General features: G+C 35.5%; 1 protein-coding gene and 2 pseudogenes across 2 annotated transcripts; all 3 read right to left on the bottom strand.

The window, feature by feature from the left end:
* Positions 1-681: 681 nt before the first annotated feature.
* Positions 682-1,518, bottom strand: LOC147919199 (agamous-like MADS-box protein AGL80 pseudogene; annotated as a pseudogene). The gene has a single exon (XR_015592439.1). The product of XR_015592439.1 is annotated as an agamous-like MADS-box protein AGL80 pseudogene (transcript).
* Positions 1,519-8,197: 6,679 nt separating this feature from the next.
* Positions 8,198-10,863, bottom strand: LOC109131211 (uncharacterized). Its single transcript, XM_087503890.1, has 5 exons — positions 10,835-10,863; positions 10,593-10,784; positions 9,000-9,195; positions 8,597-8,945; positions 8,198-8,382 (listed from the first exon to the last, which is right to left on the bottom strand). The coding sequence occupies exons 1-5, from the start codon at positions 10,861-10,863 to the stop codon at positions 8,198-8,200; spliced, it is 951 nt and encodes a 316-aa protein (XP_087360016.1).
* Positions 10,864-15,054: 4,191 nt separating this feature from the next.
* LOC147919198 (agamous-like MADS-box protein AGL36 pseudogene) lies at positions 15,055-15,741 on the bottom strand (annotated as a pseudogene).
* Between the last annotated feature and the right edge of the window lie 3,590 nt (positions 15,742-19,331).

The raw sequence follows: 19,331 nt of genomic DNA, 5'->3' as shown, positions 1-19,331 counted from the left end.
TAGTAATTAAAATATAATAATTTTTCTATATTCAAAATGGTTTAAAATTGTAAAAATCTTGATTTACGTGTTTTGGTCAATTTTACTTTTTAAATTGCCAAGAGAATATGTAATTTTTTTATTTTTTGGCGAGATTAGTTCCTATTTACGTTAACTTAGCCCAAAAAAATTATAGAATAAATATTTTTTTTTTATAAAAAAACATAGTAAAGAATTGTAAAAATCTCGATTTACATGTTTTGGTCAATCTTACTTTTTAAATTGCCAAGAGAATTTGTAATTTCTTTGTTTTTTGGCGAGATTAGTTCCTATTTACGTTAACTTAGCTAAATTAGTTTTAGTTTAGTGTTAGTAAACCTTTATAAAAGTTTTAAATTTGACTTTCATTTTCTCTGGTTTACAAAATCATATTCAACCCGAAGATACTGACAGTTTTAAAAATTATTTTATAGTTTTGAAGATTATATATCCTTAATTAAATTAATGAAACATTGAAGAAAACAACCAAAAGTTGGGGATTAATAAAATTGTCTCTCATAATCCTAGCTCTTGATTTTTAGATTCACTGATAAACATGTTTTAAGTACTTATTTGATGTAAGAGTTTATCCAACTTCGATCGTTTTTATGGGTAAAGTTTAATAAATAACTTCGTTAGCAAGATAACATCATGGGCAAAACATTTATTAAATAGAGAAAATGAAATTTCATTCATGACAAAATACAACAACATGTCAAGATCAACCCAAACATGTAACTAAAACAAACATAACTCAAATATAAAGGTTTATTGAAAATTTAAGTAACAAAAACTTAAGATACAATCAAATTCTGATCACCACTGTTTCTTATTCAGATCCAAATCCATATTGGTGTTCTGAATCTTTTCATGAAATCCAACAGATGAAGATCCCATCTCAATCATAGGCATGACACTTGATGTTGTAGCGACATCAATAGGAACTAGGGACGAAGATGATTCATCATCGTTCCTCTTCAGAATCTCCATCCTACGATTAACATCTTTGAGATATTGTTCAATGACAGAACTAAAATCTCGAAGATCACTTTTCGGGAGATGAGAAACCAAAGTTCTGGCACTAAGACAATCAAACATGATGTTTTTCATCTCCAGCTCTTTATTCTCTCTCCATGCCTTCCTCCAAGACTCTGTGGCTTTGGTGATCCTTTGTTTGAGAAAGGTCTCCTGGTTCACCATCTTCTTGGTCTTGTCCATCACCGACATCATCATCCACTGGGACACAACCTTGTCAGCCGCCTCTCTCGATGGCCACACCTCCGGGTTCGACTCGTACGCACTGTTGACGATAACACAGATGGGGACGTCACATAGAGTTGCCAACTCATGAGCTTTCTTCAGAACACCTCTTTTTCTTTTCTTGAATGTTGATTTTCTTGCTGTCTCATTTTCAATGAAAGCCATTTTCACTTTCTTTCTCGTCATTATTTTTTTTTTATTTTTTTATTTTGCTTTTGTTTTTGATATTTGTTATATTTTATGAAGGGACTAGTGCTCCTTATATATATATAATCTGATTGTTTGAGATAAGGAAATTTTATCACAATTAAAAAAAGAAAAGAAAATTTATCACAATTCAAACATATACAAATCTATATCATACCTTGTAAAAGATATCATAATTGGTAATAACTGAATGGAAAGAAATATTTATATTTATAGAAGTAAATTTACTATTCAACTATGGGTAATTGTTTTTACTTTTATTTACTAATTTTTTTCTTTTCTAGTTTACTATCAAGGAGTCTGAATAGATTTTTTTTTCCTGTTAAAATATATTTATTACTACCCACTTTATCAACTATTAATTTTCCTTGATATGCAAAAGTGTGGGTATTAACAAGAACTGACAATCTTATTATATAAAGTTGGGTTTTGAAAGTTAGCCATTAACAAGATTTTGACATGTGTCAAGTTATCAATCTTAGATTTTGACATGTGTAAAAATTAATATTTAATAGGATGAATTTCATTACAACAAAAATAAAATATTTTGTTTTAAAAAAATATTAATAATGTAAGTAGATAATTATCAAAAGTTACAGAATTTATAAAAAATACAAAGTTTTTAAAATAGTTATAAGAAGATTATATATATATATATATATATTAAATTCGAAATTACAATATTATTTAATTATTTTTAATTTTAAGTTATTCAAGAACACTACTTTCAACTTTTTTTAATTGAGAATTTTTTTTAATGGGAAGTTAAATTTTTCTTATTTATTTAAACCAAAATTTTCTTCTACTTTCTCCTTTTTCAGTTGGGAATATGTAAGATTAATATGTTGACCCAAAAAAATAATAATATATGCGTCTACTTTTCTTAATACTGTATTTTTAAACATTTATTGTAGTATTTTTAGATTATTTTATTTAATTTATATTTTCATCTTTGAATTACTTGGGATTCATGTATACCTTGCTTATAATTTTATATTGTTTTTTTAATTATGTCGAATTAATTTTCTTCTAATTTTTCAACCTTGATTGGTTGGTCATAAACTCTTCTTTATTTTGCAAACATAATTATTACCATTATTCATTCAATTCCAAAGGGAGATAACGAGTAGAAGCTTATCAACATAATGAATGGATAAAATAGGCTAATCAAACACAAGCTTACAACAAACATAGATAGATATATTGGAAAACATATATTGTTGTTGATAGATCCATATGAGCTCAAAGACTGTGACACCCTGGTTTGCGGAAAGGTTTAAAAGAATTGATTTTAGCTACATATCACCAAAATGCACTTATTTTTCCGGTCAAGGGTCCTGAGAGAATTTCATGATGGGTGATCTTCCTGGAAGTGATTGTCGGAACTGTGCGAGTGAGAACAAAACACAGAAAAGGATCATTTGTTAATTTGTAGGATCGGCAAACAAGTTTTTAAAGCTTCCCACGTAACAAACCGGCCATCGAAATAGATGTAGGGCCCACTTAGGAAGGTGAGTCTATAGACTGAGAGTGGACATGGGCTCACTAAGCAAGGTGGCGGTTGAGGCGTTACAGAGACAGGGGCTATATCATGGTGTGTCAAAGAAATTTCCACGAATATACTGGGAAATTTAACATTAGTTACTATCAAAAAAAATTTGTGACGTTAGAAAAAAGTTTTTACTTTTAGTGGTTGTCGGAGCAAGCCATTTTGAGATAAAAAAAAGACGTGAACATATTTTCTCCAAACAGGAGGAGGGCAGAGCCGAGATTCTCTCAATGGTGTAAAAGGTTGGACACAAGGTTTTTGACGCAAGGTTATCTCCCCAAGTGAGGAAGGCAGAGCCAAGGTTCTCTCTATGGTGGAGGAGGTTGGACGTAAGGTTCTCTCCATAAGAGATGAGGATGGATCTGCGGTTTTTTCTATGTGATCATACACTATTATGATGATACATCATTGATCAGTATATTATGTAATGCATTTTTTATTCGAAATGTTTTTTTAGACAACAATTTTAGTAATTTAAAAACTATGCAGAAGTGAAAGTAAAATAGTTGGCTTAATGTGTTCAGTTCATACAGACATTTCCTAGGTGGGTGAATATATTTGTAATTCAGAGTATATTTAGATATAAAAAAATATACTTTAAATGGTAACATACATAACTGATTTGTAAATGGATATAAATTAGTGTATTATAACAAAAATAAAATTTATAAATAACGTACAACAAATTTTAATATAATTTATAAAATTTTAAACCCGCACATCGAGCGGGTCCTCATCTAGTTGTATAGAAAACGTGGGTAATAGGGCTGATTTTAATAATTTTTTTTCTTATCCAATCATTATTCTTAATTGGATGCCTTAAAAATCCAATCAAACAGAGGGAAATATATTATTTCGGGGTTAATTTCACTACTAAGACACACATACCTTACATATCTTTAAATATATTTTTAAAAAGTTGTTCAAAAATAAATTAAAAATTAAATTATCTTAAGAGGGCATTTTTTTGTATATGTTAATTAATTTGGAAATGTATATAAGATTTATAAAAACTTGATAATTCATAATGATTTTAAATTTCAACCTGTTGATATAAACTAATATTTAGAAATCCATTAAAATTCAATGTGACAATAAATACTTATGTAAATATTTAGAATAAGTAACAGAAAAAGTTAATTAGTATTTAGAAAATATAAATCTATTCAAAATAATAAGATTTTCCCACCAATTCAACCTTTTCTATTTAGACTTGGATATCTTTCCAAAACTTTAAAAATCAAATATGCCAATAAATAGTATGTAAATCTTCCAAACAGAACATTAAATATTGTTTAGAAATCTATAATAAAAAATAAGATTTACCCACAAATTCAACCTTTTGTATTTTAGAAAACCTTCTGAATTTATCACATTCCAATATAACAATAAATACTTGCGTCAATCTATAGAACAGTTTATTTACACATTAGTAGATTCAAGGTTCGTACACTGGGCCAGTCCTAGAATGTATGAGGTCTAAAGCATATTTTATATAATGTGGTTATATATTTTAAAATGTTTACCTGATTTCTTTATTATTATTTTTTTTAAAAGTTTGCACAATTTATAAAGTATATGATTTTTATAACAAAAATTTACCTAGATCGAGTACTTGTATTATATTTTTACTATCAGTTTCCATTTTGTCAAAAGGCTTACAAGATTTTTCCTCTTTTTTTCACGTTCTAGAGAGATAAGTTTCTAAGTCCTAGACTCTCTATATTTAAGGGATTTCGTGTCTCTCCCAAGGTTAACAACTTTCCTAAAATCAAGAGGAAATATTTCATTTAACTTTATTCTTTGTTAAACGAATATTTTCTAATCCCATTAAATCTTCTAAATATCTTCAAGCTTTATTTTTCTTCGTGTTTTAACTCCAAGTAATATCCCAAAACGTGCCTTAAATATATCTTCATAAATCTTCAAAACCGAGACATACAGACAAGATCAACAGGTCTTTGATGCTCTTTTGTAGGACAGAGGCTTGAGCATACATCAGATGCATGTGCCAAGACAGAAGCTTGTGCAAACATATTTTGTACAGCTTCCTAAACTTCATCTTCAACTTGAGCTTGCCCACATACACTTACATTATATTTTTACTATCAGTTTCTATTTTGTTGTCAATAATATTCACTTGTGTTTTTGTTGCTAATTTGTTCAAATAAAAACCGACGATATTAAAAGTGACTAGTTAACAAAGAAAAAATGTAGCGTCCGCGAACTGGTTTTTGGTTGGGGGTATCAATCGACACCATAGGTGGTAGGTGGTATTGCTTGCCACCATAAGCTGATTTGGATTGTTGTTTGATTTATGTTTCTCCGGTTTGGTGTGGTTGAAAGAAAACTTTAGGACTCAGTTTAAGAGGGGAGTCTCAACATTTAGGGTTTTAGGAGTCTCTTTTTATTTCTCCTTTGTGAAAGAGAAGAGAGAAAGTTTCCTGAGATTTTATTTGATCGAAAAGAGAGTTTTATGTGCATGTTCTTGAGAGATTTGTGGAGAAGGAGATTTGAGTGTGTGGTGACGGTTAGGAGGCTGATGTGGCTGTATGTGTCGTTCTCTTTGTTAGACACTTTGTGTTTTAGAGGTGAGTGCACTACTATAACTAATATAAGCGATTAAATCTCTCTTTATGTAATTGTGTGGTTGATTTTTCTCTTGTGTGCCTGTTATTTTTGATGTTTGGGGCATGGTTTGGCTGATGTCGGAGTGAAACGACCCAACCCGTTTTTTTTAAATATAATATTAAACTAGTGATCCCATACTCACTATCCTCCTAACCACATTCAAACCAAACAGCGGAAATAACCAAACATTAAACCAAATAACCATTATTAATTCCATAACATCTAACCATCAATACCAAATAGCATAACCAAGTCATAGAACAATGAACCAGCAACCTAAACAACCATTCAAGACCACTATGTTTCATTCTAGCAACCTAACAGCAACATAGAACAAATAATCAAGCCTCTAGAACATTCTCCTCTTTACTGCTTTGATTACACGATAACACTTTGCCTTAACCTGCATCAGAAACAACAATTAAGACGCGTGCGTATTATCATAAATATTCAGTGAGGCAATCCTCCCATCTACTAGGCTATGCACACAAGCAATTGAGAATCTCCAATCAACAAGAAATAAATAACAATCAAACTAGGAACAGCAAAAGTCAGCCGCCTGCTGACAGGTTTATGTCGACTGACACCCTCGATCGACACAGACACCTGGCGAAGGTTACATCGACCGACAAACTCCTTGTGTCGATCGAAGCAGACCCCCTTGCATTGACTGACGCACCCCTCACTATAAGATAACCGGCTTTTAACGACGTTTTATATTTATGATAACGTCGGTTACTAAATGGCACAAAAGTATTGACGTCGGTTTTCAAACTGACTTAACAATGTCCGATGCAAATTATATTGGCTTCGGTTGATCAATTGACGTTAACTTATACGTCAATATAATTTCATCGGTTTTATTGAGTTTACGATGATTTTAATTTTTGACGCAAGAGTCAAAAGCTCATACTTTGTATCACTTCTATAACCGACGCATTGTAACATCCGCGAACCGGATTCCTAGTTTGGGATGTTCATCGATCGATGAAGGAGTTGCATCAGTCGATGCAAGGTCGGTTTTGTGCGGGACGACTTAAGTTACACACGTGTTTAGCTGTGTTTTGGGATTAGGAAACCCTTAAGTCGAGTTGGTGTCGTCATTAGTGGAAATTAGCCGTTTTTGAGAGGAAAAAGAAAGAGAGAAAGAAGTTATTAAGCGTTCCTGAGAGTTTAGTGATTTTTGGCTGTTCTTTGGGAGATCTGTAGCTGGGATTGTTGTAGGAGCTTGTTAGGAGCGCAGAGTCATTGGTGTAGGGTCAGATTCTTCTTTGGCAAAGGTGAGTACAAGAACATGGCTTATCTAAGCTTGAGATTTCTCTGATTTTCTTGTTTATGTGTTATGTGGTTGATTCCTTGGCTTGTTAGAATATTTATGGGTCACTTGGGGCTTTGAGAGGCTCTTTTGTGGCATTGGATCGTGTGTTGGTGGTTTAGGTACGGAGATCTGGTGAGGAGCTTCGGGGAAGACAATGCTCGGCATGTGCATCGATCGATTTAATGTGAGGACGGTGCAATTTGACCTAAGAGCATCGGTCGATGCCATGTAGTGGTGTCGGTCGATGCAATTAGGGATTTCGTGAAATGTCAAACATGCATCGATCAATGCAGTGTTGGTGTCGGTCGATGTAGGCGAGTATTGCATCGGTCGATGGAGGGTTGCATCGGTTGATGCAACCCCAATCAGTGTCGATCGATGCAGTTGTCCTGGTTTGTTTCTTGTTTGTTGTTTTTTGGTTAGAGATATCTCAATTGCTTGTGTGTATAATAGCCAAGTAGATTGAATGATTTCCTCACTAAATATTTCTAGTAATACTTACGCCTCTGTTTTGTGTTGTGGCGCAGGTAAAGGCAAAATGTGATCGTGGAGTCAAGGCTATGAAGAGCAGGATGTTCTAGAGATTCGTTTTTTTGCTCTCTGTCTTTGTTAGGATTCTAGAGTGGAACTTAGTGGTCTATAACGAATGTTAGAATTGCTGGTACTATGACTTTGTTTTTATGTTTTGGATTATTGCTGAATTGGTATTATGTCATTCATTTATTCGTTATTGGTTTATTGGATTATTTATTGGTTATCCGCTGTTATTGTTTGGGGTAGGTTGCTAGTGAGTATGAGATCACTAGATATTAGGATATTAAAAAAAAAAATAATGGGTCGGGTTATTTCAGTTGGGTATCAGAGCCCATACGGTTCTAGGTACGGGTTCGCTGTATGCTTTGTGTGGTGGATGTTGGATTGAATGCTTGTGTAAACACTGGCGTATTAGTCAACATCTCCTTCAGGCTTGTAAAGCCCTTTTCACACTCCCGTGACCAAACAAACGGAACATCCTTCCCTGTAAATTAGTCATCGGTCGTTCCTTGCTCGCCAAACCCTTCACGAATCTCCTGTTGTAACCCGCCAAACCAAGAAAACTCCTGATCTCCGTGGCATTCGGCAGTCTAGGCCAATCCATGATGGTGTGAATCTTCTTTGGATCCACAAAAACTCCCTTTGCAGACAATGTGATCCAAAAAACCCATCTCCCTCTGCTAGAAACTGCACTTGCTCAACTTGGCATACAACTTTTGCTCCAGCAGCTTCTCCAACATTACTCTCAAGTGTACTACATGCTCCTCAGAACTCTTAGAGTACACCAAAATATCATCAATGAAGATGATAACAGACACATCCAAAAACTCTTGGAACACATTGTTCATCAACCTCATGAACGCTGCTGATGCGTTAGCAACCCAAAAACATCACCACATAGTCATAATGCCCATATCTCATCCTAATAGCAGTCTTCCTCACATTTGCTTCATCTATCGTAATCTGATGATATATCGACGGATCAATCTTGGAGAACCAAGTAGCACCTCTCAGCTGATCCAACAACTCATCGATCATGGGAAAAAGGTACTCATTCTTCAAAGTGACCCAGTTCAAACCCCGATAATCAATGCACAAGCGGAAACTCCTGTTTTTCTTCTTAACGAACAAAATCAGCTCTCCCCACGGTGCAATGCTAGGATGAATCAATCCCTTCCTCAAAAGATCCTCCAACTGCTTCTTTGCTGGAGCCTTCTTGTAAGGCGCCTTGGATACCGGCATAGTCCCCGGTTCCAGCTCAATCGTTAAGGGATCAAACTGAGATGGTGGTAACTCCTGCAATGACTGGAACATATCCTCAAACTCCTCAACAACCCTAATATCGCCAATTGTAGACTGCCCCACTGACTCCGACATCCAAATTGTAACCAGATAGGCCGCACACCCCTTCTCGATCATCTTCCCGGCCTACATGTCCGAGATCACAAGACTCCCTGAAGTCGGTCTCACTCCCTCAAATACCAACTTCCCTTCTGGACGCTCAAACACCACTCTACCCTGATGAAAATCCTGATGTAGCCTATGACGACCCAATAAATCCATCCCCATGATAACATCATACAACTCTACAGTACTGATAATCAAATCCGCTGGCCTCAACTCCCCCGCTATATGAATATCCACATCCCTCGCCCGTCCAAGGACTCTCAGAAACTCACTGATAACATCATTAATTTACCTATTTTAGCTATAGTTATAGTATGCATTTAGGAAGAGTTTTACATGATTTCAAGGCTTTAATGACATTATTTAGGTTTCAAGAAGGTTTTACAGGTTTTATAGCAAAAAAGACTAAAAGACAAGGAAAATACGTTTCAGGATAGATTCAGAGTTTACAGTACGGGATACTTTTAAAGGACTTCCAGAACCCACATTTTGAGGATATTGGTGTCTATGGAAAGATGGAAGAGTCATCGTTCTCCTCCAAATGAAATCAACTTGTTTCGTTCAGTCAGTTGGAAGATATGCCAGAGTTACCAGAAAGTGTATTAAACCGACGAGAAGATAAGTTTGAAGCAAGTGGACTTTGATGACGGTCCGATTAGCAACCTTCACGGCGGCCCGGTCCAGAGGAGTCACGACGGTCCAGAATCTTCCTCAGCCGCTCCTTGTCCTGCACTCAACAAGAAAATATGTTTTTACTCGTACAAAACCCTAAGCCTTCAAAACCTTATAAATACTCATCTAAGCCCTAGGATTTAGAGTGTGTAATCATTGGAGCAGCCAAGAGACGACCAGAGGAGCAGCCGACGACCAGAAGCTCTCTCTCGTTCCTCTCCTTGAAGCCTTTGAAGTTCACCAACTCTTTCTCTTTCTTTTGTTCGTTTGATACACTAGTGTTCATAAGGAGAAGTCTTTACATCTTGTACTCGATTTTAAGAATTAATCTCTAAACCTTATTATTACTATTTATTCTTTTATGTTTATGAGTTTATTCAACCTTGCTTTTATGATTCCCTTAAACATGCTAGAGTAGTTTTCTAGTTGGGTTTAAAGGGATAATCAAAGGGGGAAAATGATCTTAGTTTAGGTGACAATTCTTAGGGTTTGTTAGATTTATATGCTGTTTATTATATACTTTAATTCTAAGTCTTTGCTTAATACTTTAATTTAGCGTCATGAACTAATTATGATCTAAAGTGTGTGTGCGTCACTAAAACTTGCATATGTGCTTGACCTAGCTGAGATGTGTGTCGTGTCATAGGAAGCACATACCACGTACCTATGGAACTTCATGGATTAGAATCAAACCTGTTTTAAATGATTTGATCTATGCGTCGTTGCCTGCGATAGTTGAGTAATGGAGTATAGGGATCTTAGACGGTTTGCTTGTGACCTATAAGTTAATGTTTCTTTCGTGTTTCTTAGTCCGAGTCTTAGATAAACAAACTAATCCTAATCTTTCCATGCTGCGCTGTTGCCACCGCCATCTAGTGCAACTTGGGATACTTGGGCTTGATGTGCCCAGACTCCCTGCAGTGAAAACACACTCAAGCTGCCGTTGGGCCACTCCTTTATGGACAGATCGCCATCTTGTGATCCAAGCTACTGCACCTAAAGTATCCCACACCCCTCGGTCTCTGCATAGCCTCCCACTTGCTCTTGGTTCCCTGCGCAATCTTGCAGCCCTTGCCAGAACCTCCATGATGATGAGCCCTTCTCGGCTGAACCGCTGGACTAACCGTCACGACATGTGCCCAAATGTTCTCCTCGATCTCAGCTGCGGTCTTAACCAACTCCGCTCTTCTGGTATAACTCCGCCCTCCACAATGTACCCTCAAATCACCGGCATGAACCTCCTGACCTGACACTCCTCATACTCCATTTCTCGGCCCCATATACCACAAGTGGACTGAATTTCACATTAAGCTCACGAACCAACCGAGTCCCCTAAGACAACTGCAGAAGCTTCAACTCCATATGGTCTAGTGCTTCTCAAGGGAAATACTAGCGGTTGAACTCCTCCACAAAATCAACCCAAGCCATCTCACTCTGCACCCTCCTGGCAGCCACCGACCTCCACCACAAGTGAGCATCATCTGCCAAGTGGTGGACCCCTCCTGGAATTTCTGCGACTCGCCGACGCCCTCGACTATCACACTCTGGTCCACGGTGACACTAACAACTAGGCCTCTGCCCCTACCATGAACACGTCCGAGTCCACGATCTTGTCCACGACCACGTCCGCGTCCACGACCCGTGACAGCACCACCTCTAACTATTGCACTACCATGAACAGAAGGCTAAGAAAAAAAATCCAAAACCATACACAGAAACACAACTTACCATGAAATCTCATTGAACCAATAATATAAAACGATACCATTAACCCAATAACCAATAAACCAATAATCAATTCATTATAAATAGTAATAAACCATCCAAGCTGTCCCACAAAAAAGTACCTTGCATCGACCAATGCACACCCAAAACCGGGATTCCGGTTTGCAGGCGTTACACTTCCAAACCTTGACCAGACCAACTTGATAAAGTTTCAATCGTAGTGGCTCGTAGCTGTTTGTTGGCTTGTCCAACCATAGCATGGTTCGGGCGTTACAGATGATGAATTTGTTTTTAGATGTTCTGCTTATTGGCTTATTTGTTTATGTTTTATTTATGGTTGTTATTCCGATTGATTGTGTGTATAGTTTGTAGATGGAAGGATCACCTCATAAAATTTTTCTGGTAATACTCACGCATCTCATTGTCTATATGGTGCAGATAATGTGTGCCGTGAAATCATAGGGATAAAGAGCAGAATTATCTAGGGTCTAATTTGTATGTTGTTGGATTGTTATTATTATTGGAACCTAGTTTGGAAGTTACTTTATACTTTTGTTGTTCAAAAATAAATCAAAAACCTTAAAATATAACCTATTTCTCGTAGAATCGTTTCTGAAGATAGCAACGGAAGCAACCCATATTTAGTTAGATAATAAATAAATAAAAAATACAACTTTTTTTTTTCATTTTCTTCTTTCCTTTTTCGCGATTCCCTCTCGACGTAACCGGCGATTCACACCTAAATTCCATAAAAATCAATTAGTTCACCTTGAATGATTGATTTTTCCGGCTTTCCGCCGCCACTGCACTTCCTCAATCTACGCCCAGCTCTGTTCTTTTCTATCTCTATTCAGTTGTTTAATTCTCCTGGTAACAACCGTCGTGGTGGTGCTGATGATGATGACTTCACTTGGTGGTGGTGGTGGTGGAGGCAGAGGTGTTGGTGTTACTGGTGGAGGGAGATTCGTTACGTATCGACGCCTTTTACTGTGTCTCCGTCGGCTTCTCAGTCACCTAACTTCTATGGTGGTGGTCTCCGATCACAGCCTTCTTTCCCCGTTGAGCAAGATAAGTAATTTAAATCAATCACCATCTCACTCTGCACCCTTCTCAGTCACCTAAATATTTTTTTTTTTCTTATTCTTCTTCGTGTTGTTGTTGACTTGTTTTCTTTTTTTTGTTCTATCTCTGTTCTACTGATTTGGATCTTCAAATATGAGTTGCTATCTACCCACCACTGCAAATTAAGCTCTTTATTTTAGCTCAAACTACTGCAATTGTGTACTGGATTCTATAAAAATTCTTATGCTTATAATTTTAAAACATTTATCTAAATCTAGGAACCCTGTTTGTCTAGCCTCGATTGGGTAATGGATTGTTAGTGCCTCAATATCTTATAGAATCAGCTTTTTTCTTCGTTTTGTGATGGTTGACTTCGTGAAGCTATAAATACTCCACTCTGCTTAAGATCTGACATTTTCTTACATACGCTTATCAACGTGATTGCTAAGTGAAAAGGAGTGGAACTTCATGTATTCTTGTATGCTCAAGGTCATACTGATTTGGATCATTTGCAATTTTTCCGTTGGCAAGTATCTTTCTGAGATACTTGCAGAACGTCACAAGCTTACGCCATACTGTTATAGTTAGAGTTTCTTTTCTTCTTCGTAAGATCTACTTTGTTTCTTGCGTCAGAACTAGGACTTTTATACAAAAAACAAATGTTTAGTTAGATGTTAGCAAAAAAAAAAAGATGTTGATCTTATTATGAAGAACTAATTTCTTGGAATTCTTATTCTGAGTTGTCTCACAGGAATCCATGCATACAAAACCTTTTTGATATCATACAGATCACAAGTGTGACCTTCGTAGAGATCATAGCAAAGGTTAGTGCATAGTCTTTGTTTGCAGTCTGTTACAATCTATTTTAACTAGTGTGAACGTTTTTATTATTCACTAACTTAGTTGAGACTATGATATCTCTCCATTCCACTATCATTATTCCATGAATATTATGAATTAGGATAAGAAATTACTGGTTGCTAAGTTGCGACAATGTAATACATTGCCCCTTATTCCGTGGAAGAAGTATTTGATAAAATGTATTTCATTTTCTTCTTGGTTTTGATGCTGCAATCATATATATCTTTGACAGGTTCTTATGCGTTAAGGTTTAAATGACTTTTAACAGGTTGTTGGTTTATCTTTTACTTTGCAGAGATCTGTTTCATCACCCTCCAGCACCAAATTGGCTAAACTCTCCCGGTAGCTCGTCCGGTCTCATCGTCAAGCAGCCAATCAGGGTGGATATTCCAGTCGACACATACCCAAACGTATGAATCTTTACTTTCCATGCTGAGAGCCTAAACTATCTTGCCAAAGTATAAACTATATAATTTGATAATTTGCAGTACAATTTTGTTGGTCGTCTCTCCGGTCCTAGAGGATGCTAATACTTCCCAATTATGTAAAAATAATTGTTTTCTTTTTAATGTAATTAAGTAATTGAAATAATTGTTTTGTTATCTTGGATTATTTAATAATTTATGAAAATTTGATAAATAATAAACAAATTTTTTAAAAATTATTATTTTAATGATTAGGAAATTTTGATAGGAGTTCTCTAGTGGATTGGATTTTTAAACTTGTAAGTGGATTGGTTTGATTAGTGTAATATTAATTATATGATTATTTTAATTATAAGCAAGTGAATACAAGTTATTTAGTGGAGATGGTCTTAGTTTACTGATTTTTATTGGTTATAATGGATATTATATTCATAATAAATTAGAATTGGTTTGGTATATATTTCTTCCGCTATGCATATTGGTTTGTTGTTGGTTTATTTTTGGGTGTAATTAAATATAATAGAGTATTTAATTCTATTATTTTTAAAAACACGTCCGGTAGTTTCATTGAATCATTGTCCTGAATTTAGTACCAGACTTAAAGGAATTATAATGAATAAACCACAAAAATGTAATAAATATTTTGGTCACTGAAATGTGTCTACGAATGTGGGTACTTAACATGCTCTTTATTTTTCGAATTTTAGCACTAAATATCATCGTTTTCTGAAAAGTCAAACTAATATTGATGGTGATTAAACATACTACTTCACAAAAAAAAAAAAAAAAAAAAAAAAAAACTTGCCCACATTTTTGGGTGGCAAATATGATGATAAGAATAAGATATTTTGTGAAACAACAAACTCTAGTTAATTTGCCCACATCTTTGGTTGTACCTGCTTAATTGTTTTATTATATTTCAAAAAACCTAATTATTTTATTTCGAAAAACTAAACTTCTTCAATAAAACTAAAATTGATACGCTATGATGCACAAATACATTTCTTAATAATCAAAACGAGATAAATGCATTCAGGTAGAACCAACAACAATTAATTGAAAAAAGAATAAAAATAAAGACAACATTAAATATTTTTTTCTGAAATGAAGAAAATAAAACTCATAAATTCAGACAACTGAAAACTACAGTAAAAATATGCTTCTTTTAATTAAAGATTATTGTTACTGTATGAAGCATAAACACTAGTAGTAGAGGTGGTAGAGGAGGTGATGGAAGGCATGTGATTGGTGATGGCAAGATCAACAGTTGGTTGTTGGTGATAGTTGTAGTGGTTTCCATCTATCAAAGGAATTCTAGCATGTCCTCCAGCATAACCCACATTTTGTGCCAGCATCATATCATTAAATGAGTTTTCTTGATTCAATTACTGATTGGAATTCACATCTACATTCAAATTCATGTTATGATTTAAATCAAAATTCAAATCATGATTCCAAGTCATGTTATTGTAGACTCCTTGAATATGACCATAAAAATCATGCAAAGTATGATATTGAACCGGTTCTTGCAGATTTTGATTCATATTCATATTTTGGTATGGAATATGAGCACAAAACTCTCTAGTAGCACTTACCGCGGCTGTATTCACACCAACAGCAAAATCTGCAAGAGCAGGAGGATCTATATCCGCAACTCCAATAGGAAGAGGAGAGAAAGAAGAAGACTCACCATTTTCTAAATGAATTTGCATCCTTTGAGTAAGCTGATTGATATATTGATCAATATAGCGATGCAAATCATGAAGGTCATTTGCACCATAATGATACTCCGATATCTTTCCTTCAAGACAATCAAACATAAATCGTTTAACTTGTAACTCCCGATTCTCAACAGCCAGCTTGTATACTTGCTCTTTGATTTTGGTAATCTGCTCCCGCAAATATGTTTCTTGATCCATCATCTTTTTGTTGTTTGTTGCCATCGGCATCTCCATAAACTTCATTGCCACCTCTTGTGCACCTTCCTTTGACGGCCAAACCTCTGGTACCGACATATACGGACTGTATATGACCCCACAAGCTTGGACACCACAAAGGGTTTCCCTATTCATTAGGTTTCTTATCACTAAGTCCAAATTAGAGGCAATAAATCTTTTATCAATTTACTGTGTTTATCTATATATAGATCCTTATATTTCTGTGTGTAGTTGGTGCATTATCATTAGCTTATTACTTAATATAATATAATATATATATATATATATATATATATAAGTTATTTTTATTATTAAAACTAATTTTATCTAGCTTAATTTGTTCATAGATTGTTAAATTTGGAAGAATTTTGTCCAAAAAAAAAAGGAAGAACATATCTAGAACGTGCGGTTAGTAATATAAGAATACTTTTGTGAATAAAATTTGAAATATAGAAAAAAATATATTAGATATAATACCTTTAGGGGCGTTATGACCAGCTATTTTTATTTAAAAATACTTTTTATTAGCTAATTATTAGAAGTAATATAGCAGGTTTGAAAATATTTCATTTTGAAAGAATTACTAAAGTAGCGCATATATTTTGGTTTATTACTAGACTAACACATATAAAGTGTTACTTACTAGAATAGTACTAATTTGTTGTAAAAAGACTTTAAACCATGTATTAATTTCGTAACTACAAAAGTGTCATTTTCATTTATAAAATGGAAAAAATGAATAATAAAAACACAATGAAACATTAAACCCTAAACAACAATAGAAACCAAGGAGTCGTTTGTGTCGTTTGAACCGGAGTAGTGATTCAAGTGGCTTTTGTCAACAATTCTGGTAGAATTAATTTAAGAAGATGTTATGTTCAATAAATTATGACGATTATGTTGTGGTATGATTTGGGAACTAAAGAACGAACTTGTTGATAGGTATCAAATCGACAATAACAATGGAGCGAGGCGAATTCTAAAAGATGTTGGCGAAGAGTAAAAGGATGTAATAAACAACGGAAGTGGGGAAGAAAAGGAAGAGTCCACTTGAAATTTCCTGGGTCGACTGCGAAGTTTGTTGGTGGACAGCAAAGTTTCGGATTTTTTGAAATTTTTTTTGGGATTCATCGATTAAGAGGTAATTTATGGGTCGGCCCTGGTTTTGTTCAGTAGAATAATTCTGTTTAATTTTAAAATCTTATCTATTTGTTGGTTTTGGGGATGGGTGTCGATCGACACCAAAGGAAGTGTCGATCGACACCATCAATTTTTGGTTCGACCATATTGATTTAAATTGTTTATTTTGTTTGGTTTGATTTAAGTGAAACCTTAAAATGGGGTTATTTAAGTGGAAAGTCGACCTAGGTCGTGGTTTCAGTGTTGTTTCCGTTTTTCAGAGAGAAACAGAGAGAAAGAGAGCGTTCTTGGGAGATTTTGGAGTTTTGGTGCTTTTCCTTGGAGATCTTTCTATGGGAGTGAAGATCCAGGGGTTGAGACGTAATACGAGGTTGCTTGGGTGTTGGATTCGTCAGTTTGGGTCAGAAACTTTCTACAAAAAAGGTGAGTGCATGACCATGGCTGATCTAAGCCTGAGATTACCTTTGTCTTGCTTTTTATGTGATGTTGTGGTGTTTTTCTTGCTTGTTATGATTGCTATAGGGTTCTTACGGTTTCATATGACTTTTGGTCAAGTTATGGACAGATAGGAGGTGAAGAGGAGCGAGATTCGACTCTTGGCTTTGATCAGATCGCATCTGCGGAGTTAGTGTCGATCGACACCATGGAGCAGTATTGATCGACACTGAGGGGTAGTGTCGGTCGACACCAATAGCCTGTGTCAATCGACACTTGGCTGGTGTCGGTCGACACCTCCCTTTTCAGCGAGCAGATGATACTTGTTTCCCTTTTTAGTTATGTTTGTTTGATAATTGTTTGACATTGGAATCTCAGTTGCTTGTGTGTGTAGCCCAATTGATGGGAGGATTGCATCACTGAGTGTTTATGACAATACTCTGGCATCTCAATTTGTGTTTGTGGTGCAGGTAAAGGCAAAGTGTGATCCTGGAATCAAGGCAATAAAGAGGAGGGTGTTCTAGTGGCTCGATTGGTTGTTGTTTGGCTTATGTAGGTTGCTAGAGTTGAATCCTTAGAATGTTGTCTAAGATTGTTGGTTCTTTGTTTTATGTTGGATTGGTTTGTTGGTTTATTTGTTATGGAATTAATGTTGGATATTTGGTTATTGGTTAATTCATTGGTTTAATGGTATCGTTTATGTTATCCGCTGTTGTTTGATTGGGGTTAGGATGTTAGTGACTATGAGATCACTAGATTATTAGTTATTAATATTAGAAAAAAGGGTTAGGTCGTTTCAATAACACTGAGAAGTGATAAGAAGTTGTCTACTCAATAGCTCAATAGGGACATTGAGCCTAAAGAAGGGGAGGTAGTGGTTGAGATTGAAGTTGAAGATGAGTTGATAGAGCAAGATTATGGTAAAGACATAGAATCTGAAGAGGTTGTGGTTGACAAAGGGAAGAGTAAAGTGGTGGAGGATCCTAAGCAGGACAAGATCATTGATGGAGTTTCCAAGAAGAGTCAAGTGGCTGCCAAAGAGACTCTATTTGTGCCTCCACCTTATGAGCCAAGATTGTCATTTCCTGGTCGGTTTAAGAAACAACAAGTGGACAAGTATAGAGCTATGTTTGATGCACAAATAACAGATGTTGCTATTACAATGCCACTCATTGATGCATACTTGCTGAACCCATCATACGACAAGTTCCTCAAGGAATGATAATATTAACCCATGAGTGTAGTGCTATCATTCAAAACAAGATAGTAGCAAAGAAGCTTGATGATCCTGGTAGTTTCACTCTTGTTCATTGGGACCTTTATCTTTTAGCCATTGTTTATGTGATCTTGGGGATAGTGTGAGCTTGATGCCTCTCTCGGTTGCCAAAAGATTAGGTTTCACTCGCTACAAAGAGTGTAGAATCTCCCTTGTTCTTGCGGATAGGTCGGATAGGTCAGTTAGAACCCCGGTAGGACTGCTTGAAGACTTACCCGTCATGGTAGGGAATTTTGAGATTCCAACTAACTTTGTTGAATTAGAAATGTATGACGAACCAAAGGACCCACTCATCTTGGGACGCCCATTTCTAAGAACCGCAGGAGCTATGATTGATGTGAAAAGAGGAAAGATTCATTTGAATTTAGGAAAGGAAGCCTTGTGTTTTGACATCAACAAGGTGATGAGGAAGCCTAAAATTAAAAGACAAGCTTTCTACATTGAAGAAATGGATGTTTTGGCTGATAAGCTTTTGGAAGAGTTAGCCATAGAAGATGAGCCCCAAAACACTTTGACTGTTAAACAAGGAGAGTTTGGGTTACTAAAGGAAGATAGTGAAGGGTATGAGAAGATTCTTGACTCTCGCAAGCCTTCTAGTGATAATGGAAGCTTCCTTGAGTTGAAAGAGCAGGTGGTGAACTCAGTTGAATGGGACTCAAATGATGATTTGAGTGAGCTTAAAGCACCCAAGATTGATTTTAAACCATTTCCTAAAGGGCTAAGGTATGATTTTCTTGGAACAAAACTCTACTTATCCTGTTATTATCAATGAAGAACTTAGTGAACTATAAACTGTTACTCTCCTAGGTAAATTAAAGAACTAAAGGAGAGCTATTGGTTTTTCACTAGATGATATTAAAGGAATCTTTGAATC

This window comes from Camelina sativa, chromosome 20 (assembly GCF_030686135.1).
Source record: "Camelina sativa cultivar CO46 ecotype springtype chromosome 20, ASM3068613v1".
In the NCBI taxonomy this organism is placed as follows: domain Eukaryota; kingdom Viridiplantae; phylum Streptophyta; class Magnoliopsida; order Brassicales; family Brassicaceae; genus Camelina; species Camelina sativa.
The sequence above is the reverse complement of the archived record's forward strand: the minus strand, read 5'-3'. Positions and strand labels throughout refer to the sequence as shown.

Bases quoted from the DNA above. Each gene is read 5' to 3' on its own strand.
- LOC109131211 (XM_087503890.1), bottom strand. From the start codon at position 10,863: ATGGAGTATGAGGAGTGTCAGGTCAGGAG. The intron at 10,785-10,834 runs GTTCATGCCGGT...GAGTTATACCAG, and splicing joins GAGGAGTGTCAGGTCAGGAG to AAGAGCGGAGTTGGTTAAGA. The intron at 8,946-8,999 runs GTATTTGAGGGA...TCGGACATGTAG, and splicing joins AGCGTCCAGAAGGGAAGTTG to GCCGGGAAGATGATCGAGAA.